The sequence below is a fragment of the Lepisosteus platostomus genome, chromosome 3 (assembly GCF_059453375.1).
Source record: "Lepisosteus platostomus isolate fLepPlt1 chromosome 3, fLepPlt1.hap1, whole genome shotgun sequence".
Classification (NCBI taxonomy): Eukaryota; Metazoa; Chordata; class Actinopteri; order Semionotiformes; family Lepisosteidae; genus Lepisosteus; species Lepisosteus platostomus.
The window spans coordinates 75,563,262-75,577,848 of record NC_142613.1 but is presented as its reverse complement, the minus strand read 5'-3'; the positions used below and the strand labels follow the sequence as shown (position 1 = coordinate 75,577,848).

General features: G+C 39.5%; 1 protein-coding gene across 5 annotated transcripts in view; it reads left to right on the top strand.

Annotated features, from left to right (window-relative positions):
• The window catches only part of map3k5 (mitogen-activated protein kinase kinase kinase 5), an 84,490-nt gene that overhangs the window by 51,544 nt on the left and 18,359 nt on the right, over positions 1–14,587 (top strand). For 4 of the 5 annotated variants that reach the window (XM_088626852.1, XM_088626855.1, XM_088626854.1 and 1 more), the window contains 9 exons: positions 1,195–1,348; positions 2,610–2,717; positions 3,417–3,469; positions 6,399–6,494; positions 6,949–7,030; positions 8,167–8,300; positions 9,422–9,549; positions 10,718–10,854; positions 11,907–12,012. In XM_088626852.1, coding sequence (XP_088482978.1) covers positions 1,195–1,348; positions 2,610–2,717; positions 3,417–3,469; positions 6,399–6,494; positions 6,949–7,030; positions 8,167–8,300; positions 9,422–9,549; positions 10,718–10,854; positions 11,907–12,012 — 998 coding nt within the window. The remainder of the gene's footprint in view (positions 1–1,194; positions 1,349–2,609; positions 2,718–3,416; positions 3,470–6,398; positions 6,495–6,948; positions 7,031–8,166; positions 8,301–9,421; positions 9,550–10,717; positions 10,855–11,906; positions 12,013–14,587) is intronic. The other variant, XM_088626853.1, reaches the window with a different exon arrangement.

Genomic DNA, 14,587 nt, shown 5'->3' with positions numbered 1-14,587 from the left:
AATAAACTTTATTTGATATGGTGCCTTTAAAGGCGGCTTCTCAAAGCGCTTTACAGAACAACAACAACAATAAATAAAAAGAATACACAAGATAAAACGCATTAACAATATACAGAGGAGACCGTGGATGGTGGTGCTAAGTATAGTAGGAGCAGAGGGGTAAAGAATGGAACCAGTTAAGTAAAGGCTCTACTAAAGAAGAAGGTTTTGAGTCTGGATTTGAAGGAGTTTAGAGAAGGTGACTCTCTGATATCCTTGGGCAGAGAGTTCAAGAGCTTGGGGGCATAACAGAAGAAGGCCCTGTCACTCATACAATGTAGACGGGCTTTGTGGACAGTTAGGAGACCAGAATTGTTGCGAATTGAGCGAAGGTTGCGTGGTGGGCAGTTTGGTACCAAGAGGTACCAAGCCATGCAGAACCTTATTGGTGAGCATGAGGATTTTAAAGTTCACATGGAATTTGACAGGAAGCCTGGGCAAGGACTCCAGGATAGGAGTGATGTAATCACTTGCACTAGACCTGGTCAAGATTCTGGCTGATGTATTTTGGACATACTACAGTTTGTTCAATGTAGATTTAGATACCCCAGCGAGTAGAGCATTACAGTAGTCAATTCGAGAGAACACAAATGTGTTGATCAGCTTTTCAGCCACAGTTAGTGATCACATAGGGCATAGTCTAGCGATATTTCTGAGGTGAAAAAAAGATGTAAAAAAAGCTTATGAAAGTATTCATAACTGGCCATGTATATTGTCAATTTACAAAGCAAAACCCTAAATATAATTTGTACAAAATGCAAAATGGAACACTCTGAGGCAGGGAAAGACTTACTGCTGACATTAAAAGTCACTTAAACTCAGAAAAGACATTGTAGAAACATGCTGAAGTAGGGTGAAGTAGCGTCAGCATGCATAGGGTGCAAAGGATCAGGTAAAGGCTGATTCCCTGCTGGAAAGAGAAGAAAAGAAACACGTTTCGGATGTGGAGCTTCTTCAGGTGTGAAGCCTTCTTCATCCACACCTAAAGAACCTAATTTGACTTAAATATAAGCATTTACTTTTTTTTGTAAGTTGTTTGAACAGCGAGTCACATCCTAGTCAGTGATGGTGAAGATTGTGAGGCAATCAGTAGGAGAAATTGAGCAGCTCTGTGTTTTTTGTGTATCACCGAGCTTCTGTTTCTGTGGAATTCAGGTATCTGGGATCTTTAGTGGAGACTATACTGATTTATCAGCATTTCAAAAAACCTTCCGGAGAGCAACCAGGCCCTAAACAGGAACTGGTGGACTTCTGGATGGATTTCCTAGTGGAAGCCACAAAGAAGGATGTCTCCTCTGTGCGTTTCCCAGTAAGTACTCAGCTCCTTCTGTCTCCCTCTGTAGCTAGTGCGCTCTCTTTGTATTTCAATAGGTAGGTTTGGTGTGGTCGATTTAAAAAAAAAAAAAACTTGACAAATTAATCCTGAAAGTGTATATTTTTATGGGTTTCACTGTGCATAATGTGTAATGTTCGGTATCGTTTGTGTCAAAAGTATCATTGGACTTTTCTCTCACATTTTACTGTAACAAATGCTGCTGTAGAGACGTCTTAGCAAAGAATATGTACATTGCAAAGCCACTTCTTACATGTGGGAGAGTTCGCATTTGTTAATGTTATGATAGGTAAATTCTGCGCATCTCTTTGAAAAATGTAGAGTTATTGGTTATACAAATCCCCCAAGATTGACAATGAAAGGATACAATTATTGTGGTGTTTTAGTTATTGTGAACAATACACAAAATTTCTCTAATCTCTATTTTCCCCGAAGCATTTTCTTATTTACAGTACTGTAATATGCATTTTCAGAAATGTGGTATTTAGCCAATTTGAAAAGGTGTAAAAAACACAAAAGGTGATTTCTGGTGAGTTGTAATTATTCTATTGATTGAGATCGAGCTTTGTACTGAAGCATTTTGTTCTTAAGACATCTTTACAATGCCTTTTCAAGAGCAGTATCATATGTAAGTACTGTATATTAAACATTCGGAATTGTGCTCATAACAATAGATCGAAAATTGTAGATGAAAACATTCAGAATTGTGTTCATAATGCATAATGATAAAGCCAACAAACTGAAGCATGCATGAATCATTGATGTAGGCAGTAGACCTCTACTTTAAATAGTGTTTTAATGAGAACGGGGGTGAGTTGCATTTATTCAAGAGGACGGTATTTCTGAACAAGTTGGGAACTTGTTCCAATACCTATAAAATTATGATGAAATGATTTATTATAAGTCAGATACTTGTACCAAACCCAAGGGTGTTCTGTACAATTTCAATCATACATCTTCATATTTTATCAGATAAATCATAAAATTGTCAACTACTGTTTTGCCTTTATTTCCTTCAAGCTGTTCTAACTTTCCATACAGCATCCGAGCAATGGTGTAGTAGTCAACTCCTGAGAGTTGACATGAATTACCGACGCATAAGGTTTGGGCGCGTGTTAAGACTTTTTTCCCATTGCTGCAGTAGGCTATTTTGTCTTTGATAATACATTATATTTAAGAAACAAAACAGTACTTTGAGTATTGTCTTTCAGACATTTCTCTTTTTTGATCAATCTAGGTTCTAATACTAGAACCTACTAAGATCTACCAGCCTTCGTATTTGTCCATCAACAACGATGCTGAGGTGAAGACCGTGTCCATCTGGCACGTACATCCAGACGACAAGGTATGATACAGTTCCATATGTTGCTAGTAAAACAGGTTCTTAAGTACCATATTCAGTCCTTAGGTAACGTTTTCCATGGGCTCAGAACATCCTGTGAGTTCTATAGAATAGGGAGCCTTCAAGGAAACGTTGATGAATTTAGTACAGGTTGTCAGACCTTATTATTCATTGGGTTGTAGGTTTCAGTCCCACTGGTCCAGTCCTTGGATTGCTAGAGAGTAGAGAGTGGTACCTGTAGTCGTATGTGCAGTACAAAACTGTTCTCAAAGGTTAAGGTAAAGAATAGTTCAGAACATGAGGTATGCATTCCAAGATGGTTTTTTCCTTGCCTTGCTATTTCACGGTAAATACGTAGCTTATCTAGTAATAGGAGCACTAAAAATATTAGATCCGATATTAGTCAGACTCAAATGCTTCCCTTTCTTGAAATATAGAGCATATTAGCAGTATTATTATTAGTTAACATGACTGGTGGCCTGTAAGCATTCTTTACATTCCTTTCATACATTATTTTATGTTATTGGGAACCATGATGGTAGAGAAATGATCAGCATTAAAAAGGGCAGGAGCGTGGGAATTGGATGCTGCACATAGCACTTAAATGTAGCTGTGTCAACTATGTTCTAGTTTCTTGTATGAAAGTATAAAATATTTTGTTTTACGTTCTTTTTTTCCTGTTTTGCCTCTGAACTGAAAAAGCAGAAAGGTATTCATGAGTGGAACTTCACTGCTGCATCCATCCGTGGTGTGAGGTTAGTGAATTACTGACCACCAGTAATATTTTTATATTTTATCTAAAAACACCAGTAGTATTTTTATTTTTAAAAAGTTAATTATTCTGAGCGGACATGAATTTTATGATAAGTAGGTTTATGGAAATTTACAAACTGATATGTTGAGTGAATTTAGCAGTAACATTCACCACATGCCAGTTGTGCCAAGAATATATTGCTATAGCGTATATATTTTTTCCATGTTTTGTTTGAATCAAAATCTGGATCTCGTAATGGGTGAGTTGGGAGTCAGAGAAACAGAGAGCCTTTGTCCTGTGATTAAAACTATACTAAACTTAATTAACTCATTTTTCAAAGCTCACAAAACACGTCTGACTGCTTAACCTTCAGTGAGTTTGGACATAAAGGAAGTTGCAGGAGCTGTTGCCTGTAAGGAATATATCCAGAAGCTCTGATCATTCTCAGCCCCTTGTTGCTAGGAAACGCCTACGTGTTTATACCCACTCTCCCTCCAAATATTTAGGGAACAGAGAGGTAAGAGAGCATGACAGATTATGCTGAATGCAGATGCTATTTTATTCCTAACACCATATGATAAGAGTCAAATAAATAGAGGACAAAACTGCGGTAGCACCACTAATGAAATCTTTACATGTAGGCACTACTATGTGTTCAGAAGGTTAGTAAATTAATTTCTTGTGTGCCCAGAAAGCAAAGCAGGTCCAGAGTTTAAAACTCTAGTATCTCAGTTAATTTCAGCTCCTCATTTACTGAATCTGTGATATGAGCAGAATAATGTAGTACAGAGATGTGTTTGGTATCTGTTTCTGCTTTTGTTGTTCTTGTTTATAAACTCCAGCTCGCAATTGAAAAATGTTTAGTTTTAAATCGGGAAGGGTATGAAGATTAAATGAAATGTGTGCATTAGGCGAATTATAGGTTTTGATATTGTGTGGAGTCATTTTATTATGCAAGAACGTCTATGAAGGAGAGGAAGCCATTTGGCCTGTCTGGACCGTTCGGCAGATTCATGTTAAGTGATACAGTAGAGTCCCATTTATCCAACCTAAACGGGACCGATAGCGTGTCGAATAATCGAAAATGTCGGATAATGTGGAAACTGAATAGACAAATCATAGATTAATGGAAGTGTGGTATAAGTCTGAAATCTGGTTTATTTATCTACTGTAAATCTGAGCTTTCTCTTGAAGTATCGGACCTGTGATAGGCACACCCTTATCCCTTTGCTGCATGAACCACAAGAACGAAACTTCACTGACTTTTTCATAGTCGCATTTCTTTATTTGTCTGTCCCTCAGTCCTTTAATTGAGACCCGATCAGAGCACCACTTTTCTATCTCATTTCTTTTCCTCGTCCAGTCACCAGCTGTAACTCGTCCCACGCCGAATTCAGGTGCACTTTTTTGGATTGACTCACCTTTGTCTAGTCTTTTTAACGCTTCAAGCTTCAGTTCCATGGAAAGAACTACTTTCTTTCTCTTCGCACTTGTCATGTTTAAATAAAATTATATATACGAGCGCAAACGAGCAAGCGAAGCTACGTCAGTGGCAGTATCTGACGCACTGAGAGACAAAGCAGCATGGGATTGGGCAAAATATTATTCCTGGGCACACATACAGTACATAGCATGTATGTATATACAGTAGCATGTTGATTGCTATGTCGGATAAAACGGAATGTCGGATAATCAAAGGTCGGATAATCGCGACTGTACCCTCGCACTAAGATTGTCCACTGAGATGAGAGGTTTAGATAATAAGTGGGTGAGATGGATTACCTGTAAGACTGTAAGCCCGACTGTCAGGATGAGATTATCGAACCCCCTGACACACAAGCTGGAGTTCCTGTGAGGTGCTGAAGGGGTGCAGGAGGGAGTGCCGAAACAGGTGTTCTCCAAACCTGCTACCTGCGCCCAGGTGAGCGAAAGCAGGTGTGGTTTGAGGCTGTCCTCCTCCTCCCAGGCCTTTGGTTAATCCTGTCGGGAAGTGGATTTTGAGGGTTGCGCAATACCGCCTGACTGGTGGAACTGCTTCAGGGTGGGGAAGAGCTTCTGTGAAGCAGTTTTTGTTTCTGATTTCTTTAACATATAAAATCCAGTAAATATAATTGAAAACTGGGAACTGGAGCCAACGATTGCCTGCTTATGTTGACGGCTTTTTCCATGTTACGCATAGAAAATAAACTAGTCACATACAGCGGACATTGTAACAGATTGCAAAATGCATGGATGGGACTTGTGATGTTGGTCATTGTAAGAGGCTTAATTAAAGAAGATGATAAGGTTACAAGGTGCAGCAAGGTACCAAAAGCCTTACAGCAGCAATGCCACAAGAGAAGAAGTTTCTTTACAATGGAAAGAAAACACAGGAGAGTGAAATACACTGCAGTGCTGTTTGTCATCATCAGGAAAGAAAATGCCACCTTGACCTTAAAGAACGAATTTGTGGACTTCAAGCCTTGTAAACGTTCAAAGTGCTAACAAATAACCACAGCTGCATGTATAGATTTTGCTCCGAGAAAAGCTGAATCGGAGAATGGAGATTTTTAGGACGCATCTTGATGCAATAGATAAAAGATAAAATGCTTTAAGTCGGCTTTTAGACTTGTGCCAAGTTTGATTCCTGCTAGATGGGTTTGCACAAGCCAAGATGTAATTTCCTTTAGCAATACATTCTTGTATGACGAGCTCATTAAATAACAATTTAGTGTTTTGAAAATGTTTGCTTCTGTATGTTTTATTTTATTAAAGGAACTTTACAGAAGCGCTTATAGGAACGGCCGTGAAAATAGGTGTGCTGTAGAATAAGTTTTGTAAAGGTTTGAAAACTGTCTCAGGAAAGGAGCAGATGAGGAGTCCACTGTAAAAAGGAAGGAGTATTTTTAGGACAAATGGATGACTGTGGTTTTAAATTTCTTTTGTTACAGTGTGTCAAAATGTGATGAACGTAGTTCCTTTCTTTACATTCTGCACAATGCTGAAGACTTTCAGATCTACTTTTGCACTGAGCTCCACTGTAAGAGGTCGGTTGCAGTTTTTTACTTAAATCATTTCCATTACCTCCCACCTTATGTACTTATAGAACCATTGAATAATTAAACCTCTGTCATGATCCAGAAATATAAATTCTTTAAACAACTGGGTGACAAAAGCAAAGAAGAAAGCTGTAAGAAGACACAAAACAATCCTAAGAAAAACCTTAAGTTCAACCTTCCCATGAAGGGCTTTTTTTTCTAGCCTTTAGTTTCATATTATGCATGAAAATACAGTGGTTTGCATTTTGCATATTTCTTTACGCTGCTTATTTTTCTCACTTTCTCAGATAAATGTTGTAAATAAAAATGTTGCAACATTTTTGTAATAAGGAGCAGATAAGCCATGAGTCTGTAACACACATGTATCGTATTTCCCCAAACTAATGAATCATCAGCCCTGAGCCTTGCAGCTCTCAGGTGACTGTCTCCGAATTTTTTGCAGGTTCTGCAAGTTGGTAAACGGCATGATTGAGGAATCCGGGAAGGGTCCAGATGAGGGAGACTGCGAGACGGACTCCCTGGAGGTAAAAACGGGTCTTGCGATGAGCACTTGCTCGTGATGGCAGTTCATCTTTCTCACATGTCCGGTTTTGTATTTTGTGCTCAAGGTACCTTATAGTAAATAAAAATGCATAGAGACTAAAAGTGGTGGACACCATTTTTTCACTTTTTTTAGACATTGTTTATATGTTTTAGATGATTAGGATTATTGTTTTGGGCCTGTCTGGGATTAATAAAGTTGACGTACTGGTCAAAAACGGTCCTGATATCGATGTATTTCAGTTCGATTATCATTTTGACTTTGTTATAGGACAAAACTCCTATGGTTTCCTCAGATTTTTACTTCATATTAGTGTGGGCATATATAAGTTTAGAAAATGGGAAAGGCTAGTTGAAAAGGGCACCTTGGTTTTTCTTTTGCTACAACGCAGTGAGTGGCACAGCACACTATCTTTTTGGAATGCAACTACAGAGGGAGTGGAATAACACTGAAAACGGGGGAAGTCTTTCTGACCTGCTTGTTTAGACTATAAACACCTGTGGCTTGTTTATACATTTGCCTGATCCTCCCGAGACAACAGGTCAGTGGTTTGGGCGAGTCCAGCGGATAAGATTCTATCACACATGCAGTGGCAACCCCAAGACTAATAATTGTGGACAGAAAATATGAATTCAAGAAAAGAAGACATTTTTTTTTGTCAGCATGTGGATTTAATAGGTCATGGGAAGGATATGTTTTTCTCCTATCCTATTCTGTTTTTCCAATAAGCATATTTTGGCTACATCTATCTATAACCTGCACATGTTGAGGCAATTCCAGAAGAGTCTTTATCAGGTTTTTATCAGTTTATTTGATATCTAAGCAGTTAAATATTGGATCAGTGTGAGGGGCTACATTGTCTTATCTGTTACTTCTCTGGTGCTCTTATTGATATGCACACAGCAAAGTTTTACTCCGTTAATAAGCACTTTGTATTTCATATCTGTTGTGGAATATTTTGGAAAGTACATGGGGTTTTGCTGAAAGACTTGAAGGTAGCACCTGATGTTGCTGGAAGGCGTGTTGGCTCCCAGTTGTTCACCACATGCTTAAACAGAAATGTTTAAATCTCGCCTCTGTGTAACACGTCTGACCCCCCCCCGACGCTTGCTGTTGCAGTACGACTACGAGTACGACGAGAATGGAGAGAGGGTGGTGCTGGGAAAGGGGACGTATGGAGTTGTATACGCAGGCAGAGACGTGAGCAACCAGGTCAGGCTGGCCATCAAGGAGATCCCTGAGAGGGACAGCAGGTGAGCCCTGAGCAACAAAGCCCAGGTTGTTAACATTGGCCTCACTGCATAGGCCAAACCCGCAAACGTCTGGGCAAAATTCTCAGAGAAAGCATGTCTCCTTGCAGAGATGTTTTCAGCCAGGGTATGGCCAGTGTACGGGTGACACATGAGGCAGGCAAGTTGTTTTGATAGACACATGAAGTGCTGCAGTTATGGTAAGAGGTGTGAGTTAAAGTAGGGTTTTTTTTAAACAAATGTGAGATTAAACATTCTGTCTGAAGATCGAGAAGGTGGACACGTTTTCACCATGCTCTGTGGATGACCTTTTATTCTAGGGAACTTCCAGCATAATGACCACTTTCTTCGATAGTTTAGATCACCCTGAAGACCACCAGGTCCGCAGTGCCTTTTATTTTGAAAGGGATGCTGCTTTAGACTGAAGGAAAATAATTGCTTAGCAACCAGAGAAGTGCTTCCACCTCTTCTTCATTTCCCACCTCCTCTGCTGAGCATAGTTGTGAAATAATATTTTTGAATCCACAAATGAAACCAATATGTTCTGAAACTGAGTTGTTGGTTTGTAGTACCTTATAGTGCAGGTCCCAGTCCTGCTTTCAAAATCAACATTTCCAAAATACAAAGACACAAAATGTAGTAGCTCTTCTATTAATGTCAGTGGTAAATATGAACAATCACAGAATAACGTTAAACTATAAATATGGTGTGTTTCATGTTTAGGATAATGTTACACTGGGATATTTCACTAATATAATAATCTTTGTAAATATCTACCCTGGTTCTATGAATTGACCACAGCACACAGGGGTTTTCATATAACAATGACCAGTATGATGATTTAAAACTTTAAAATTAACTTTAAAGTTACTTTATCTAGTAAGTATACTAGAGACCAAATCTTAACATCAGCCATTGTACGTCACGGTGAAAGTGCAGCAGGTTGAAAGCATTGAGAATCTGTGGAGGAGCTCTTCCTCTTTCCTATGAACCTTAGTGTTTCTTCAAGGATGAATTTTTTAATGGTTTTCACCGTTTTGTTTTTTTCAAATGATTTCAAAAACCCACCAGGAATGTGTTTTGATGTCAGGCTTGATGTTAGTTCAGTTTCTTTTCATTTCCAGGTATTCTCAACCTCTCCATGAGGAGATTGCGCTTCATAAACACCTGAAACACAAGAATATAGTCCAGTATCTGGGCTCCATCAGTGAAAATGGCTTCATCAAAATTTTTATGGAGCAAGTGCCTGGAGGTTAGTGGTTGACTCCCGTTTCTAAGTGTTTCAAGACCTTATTGCATGAGAGGCCTGGCCGAAAAGTCATGCTGCCTTGGTTCATGCAGTCACCCGGTAACCTGGTTCAGATTTGTCACCATGGAGACGCTTAAGTTGCGGAAATGTATCTTGACTACTTTTGTTAATTTTGGGACTGTGTAGGCATATTTCGTAAATTATGTTTAAAAACGAGGCACTATAGAAAATTAATTTTGAGTGCATAAGCATTACACCACTAGCCAGATTTGGAAAACTCAACAAATCTACATTTGAAGTATTGTTTTAAAGTTTTGAAACACTGTAAGTGTCGTATTATGTACAGATCAAATAGAGGAATTTTAACTGCTGAAACTGTTTTCCCCCTAACTATCTAAGAATGCTTATGAATGAGAGGAGGTCATTTGGCCCATTAAGCTTGATTATTTCAGTGCCTGCATGACACATAGCCACATTAAAGATCATCCTCCTGGTGTTTGCTCAGTCCTGAATTCGGTCTAAGTCCTTTTGAACTTCTGTGAAAATGGCTTAACCGGTACAAATGCATTTGTCACTGAGGGAATTAACTAAAAGTATGTATTAGATCTTCTTAACTATGTATCTTTTTACTTATATTTTACTAAATCCGTCCCAGAATGTCTGGTTTTAAAAGATAACGTAGCCACATGATGTCTTTACGCATAGCTGATATAGTTCTCAGGGAAATGGCCAAGTGACCCTTCCTGGAACAAATGGTCTATTCAGCTGAAGGGGCTGCTTGTCACGCAAGCCGTCAGTAAAGAATATATATGTAATGGTCAACTTTTTAGAATGACCATATACGGTATAGCCATAGTGCAAGCAGAGGGTCATGTGGGAGTGCGTCTTGTATCATTTGTTTCACTGTATAAAAGAGCGCTGTAAGCATTGTCTTTAAGTTTTGTGCCACACGACGCAAGACTTCCATACGCATATGAATAAAGACAGCTTTCAACACAAGCGCTCAGCTGATGCCATTTTTTCTGTCACTACAGTCCCCGTTCCTAGTTATGCAGTCAAGGGGTGTAGAAACCTATCCCAAGTGAGCTAGTACTGCATGGAAGAAGAAAGCGTATGAACAGATCTTCGGTTTGGTTCCTCCTATGTGGTAACGCGTGTTTCTCAATCACAGGAAGCCTCTCGGCACTTCTCCGATCCAAATGGGGGCCTTTAAAGAACAATGAGGCGACTATAGGATTTTACACCAAGCAGATCCTGGAAGGCTTGAAGTATCTGCATGACAATCAGATTGCACACAGAGATATCAAGGTATTACAGCAGCTGGCAGAGCAGACTGCTTCCATCGACACATGGAAGCAGTTTCCTCGTTAATCTTTCTGAGTGTGAGAACGAGGAGGAGGAGGAGTGGGAGCAGCCCAGTGTCAGCCTCAGCCGCGTGTCGCTGTGGTCCCGTGGCCACTGTAGCGCCTGACTGGAGGGGGAGACGTGCTGCGCTGGTCTCCACCCCCTGTGGGCTGGGCGGGGGAGGGTGACCACTGGTCCTGGTGGTTGAGCTGCTTGTTCAGCCTCTGAATCAAAGGTCTGGTCATGAGATCTGGCAGCTCGTTCATCATCGCCAGGGCTTCTGATTACTGGCTTTCGGCTAATATTGAGTTGCAGTTTTGCAGCTTGATGTGTTGCACCTTTGGATTGTTGTGCACAACAAACGTGTGAGCTAGGCCATGTATATACTGTGCCGTCAGCCAAGGGGCAACGCCTGTGTTTGTATTTAAAACCTGATAGGGGTATAAAAATTGACCATCATAGGACTGTGAACCTGTAGCTCTTCACTGCTCGTCAAGTGTCCTCCAAGCTAAAAAGGTTATTCTCTACTTCTCTACGTGTTATAAATCTTAAATCTGTTTCCTGACTGGTTAACAAAGGACATCTTCCGAATGGTGTGGATGAAGTTGTTTAATTACACACTTTCACATCGCAGGCATGCCAATCGCAGCGGGCTTCTGCAGTCATGGGCAAATGTGTGTAAAAAAAATTAGAAAGTTAGTTTTTAATTTTAAGCAAAAAGGAATTAATATTGACTACAAATATCAATGTGAGCAATCAGTGTTTTGTTTTAAGAAAGCCACATATTCATGTTTTTTGCTGAACAAATGTCAAAATTCTGCTCGCAGCAATGTTCTTATTTTGAAAAATGTGTCGTTTGTTATGGTCTCATCTACGGATATAAATAACCGTGACTTAATTTTGTATAATTGGGAACAAAAAGCTGGTTCTTTAAGGTTCAGCACAAAGTTGGGTTTGCTGGTTCCTTCTTATTCAAAGCTGGTCTGGTTTTCAGTCCACATTGTTTGCAATTGCAGGGGGACAACGTGCTGATAAACACATACAGCGGAGTTCTTAAAATCTCTGATTTCGGCACTTCCAAAAGGCTTGCTGGAATCAACCCTTGCACAGAAACCTTCACAGGTATGTAGCAGCTCTGCTACAGCTCCCCTGGAGTTTCGGTAAAAAAGGTCTTTGCGAGCCGCGTGCGTGACCGGACGGCACGGCACATCCTTCCTGTAGTGACCAGGAGCCAAGCCGCTGCAGCTGTACCAGGCTGTCAACACCGGGATCATGAGGGAAAACATGGAGGCCAGAGTGAGTGAAAACAGAAACAGCAGCACTAAAGGCAGAATGTGGGAGGTCACATAAAAAAAATCAATGCTTGGACATGAAAAAACAGTTTTCAAAACTAGACTTCGTTCAAAATAATAATACATTTAGAATTAAAGGCTATTTGAAACTCAAAATCAGACAGAGGAGTCAGTACCTTCATATCCCATTGACCCAAGAAAATGAATCGGCTTCATACAAAATTAAGTTTCTAGGATCCTTTATGTGTACTATTTAATTTGTCAATTTAAGATTCATTTTAGAATAATCGCATTTTAAACACATTAATACAATCTTCAAGAAATAATCTAGCGTTTCATTCTGTAACTGCTATTTACATGGTTACGTCATGTGTTTTTTCATCTCATAACTTCAAGATTAGAAGTGCCTTTGCCTATTGCCAGGTAAATAATGATTATTTGCTTTGTGCATTTGTCCTTGCAACCTCATGAGGTCCTCAGCTGTAGGTGTGCCTTCATTGTTAAAGTGATTATTCATAGCTGTGGTATTTCTGCACCTCCAGTGCCAGTGCTGTCAAACAAACATTAGCCCTCGGCATTAACTCCATTCAAACTCCTCTCCACGACACCTCAGTGCACTGGCACACACGTAGGATTTAGTGAACAGCAGTATTACTGTATCTGGACAGTATACAGGCCTGTAGTTGGCAAAACTGAGCAATATTCCTGCTTTTAACAGCCCTAATGCTGTAGGGTAGCGGGAGATTTCAATGCTACAGTAGCTACTGAAATTACATAGATAACCCAAGGAAGGAACATCATTCCACAGATGGTTTGCTGTTCGAAACTTTAGCACTTTGACACATTCTCTTTGTGGAAATCTGGAAAGAAATGTTTTATAGTGCGCAGTAGCGCATCCCTGTCCCCTACAAAGTGCATGTTCTTTTGTTCCCCTCACTCTGGCAGATTGTAGGCTGCTGTCAGCAGTGAATGCAGGAAGAGAGAGGACTCAGAAGGTCAGCTCAGATCGAATATTGTTAAATTACTCCCTTCTGATGTCTGTATAATGGACTTTGTCAGATCAGTATGACTAAGAAGCATGAAAGAAAGAACACTCGCTTTAGAAAGAAAATTGGATCAGAGGGTGTTCATTAATTTACCAGAGAATATACTGTAGGTGATATAAGAATCTATATTAACTCTTTAAATGGGCAGCAATATTAACATTGCGTACTTATATTTATATAAAGTTGATTACACTTTACCATCTCAAATGTATAAGCAGATAATGTATGGGACGAAGAAGATGTTTCCTCTGGTAGTTTGAAGTCTTCCTATTTTGTTAGCAGTAACTGTAGTGTTACTTTCTTGTAAATCCTGTTTTCGGTCCTGTTGCTACAGACACAACATGTGAGAGAGGAGGAATTAATGGTATCAGATCTCTAATGTGGATTTTCTGGTTTGCCGTTAATGCCACAAGCGCACAAAATGTGCCGCTCATGGCAAAGCACAGAACACCTGTCAGAGAACCGGCTAGGAGTTTCATTCCTTTCCCTGACTGATGAGTCGTAGACGAAGGAGGGTGCTGGTGTGTTCTTTTTGTATAAACATATACAGTAGGAGGATCTTTTCTTTCTTTTTTGCTTTACTGGCTTGTGCCGTCAGTCAAAGGAAATTGTTCCTGTGCCTTTTTTTCTCATAAATATATGGTTCTTTATTTTGTGTCATAAATCTACTTTTTTAAATTCGCAAATACAATTCGCTAACGTTCAAAGCACAAAATACCTATTCTTAGCAATTCGACTTCCCCTATAGGCTCCCCTATAGGGCACCATTCAAATTCCTGCTTTTAGACCTATTTACAGGTGTGTTTTGTACAAAAGATGTTGTTTATTGTTTTATTATTTTTCTGAGATTTCTTATATACCTTTAATTTGTGTATACAATACTGTACATAACTGTACTGTAGCTGTGTTTTGTAAATACATAACGTATTGCATAACAATATCAAACTGTGATTAACTCACAGTTCAATACTTCAACAATATTTTAACTTAAATGTGTTTTACGTCTCATTTAAACTTTTATTTATTCTATTTGCCCTATTGTTAAGTAAACCAGGCCAGTTTTCTGAAAAGCTAACCCTTGACTAGGCTTTGCGGGGAATGTCCGGTATTCCGGCTTTTACAGAAGAAATTCCCCTTTAGCAGATTTAGTCTGGTAAATCTGAAGTTCTTTAAAGCAAATCTAAGGTGAATCCATTAAACCAAGGGTTTCCTGTAACAGTGAGTGGTACTTAATGTCAGTCAGAGAATTGGTGTGGCTAGTCAAAGGGTCAAAGTGCTGTTCCTCTTTGGATAAAGGTTTGAGGGCTGGTCCTCTTGGATCTGAACTTGATTCATAGCTGTGATGTCATAAGTGAGTTT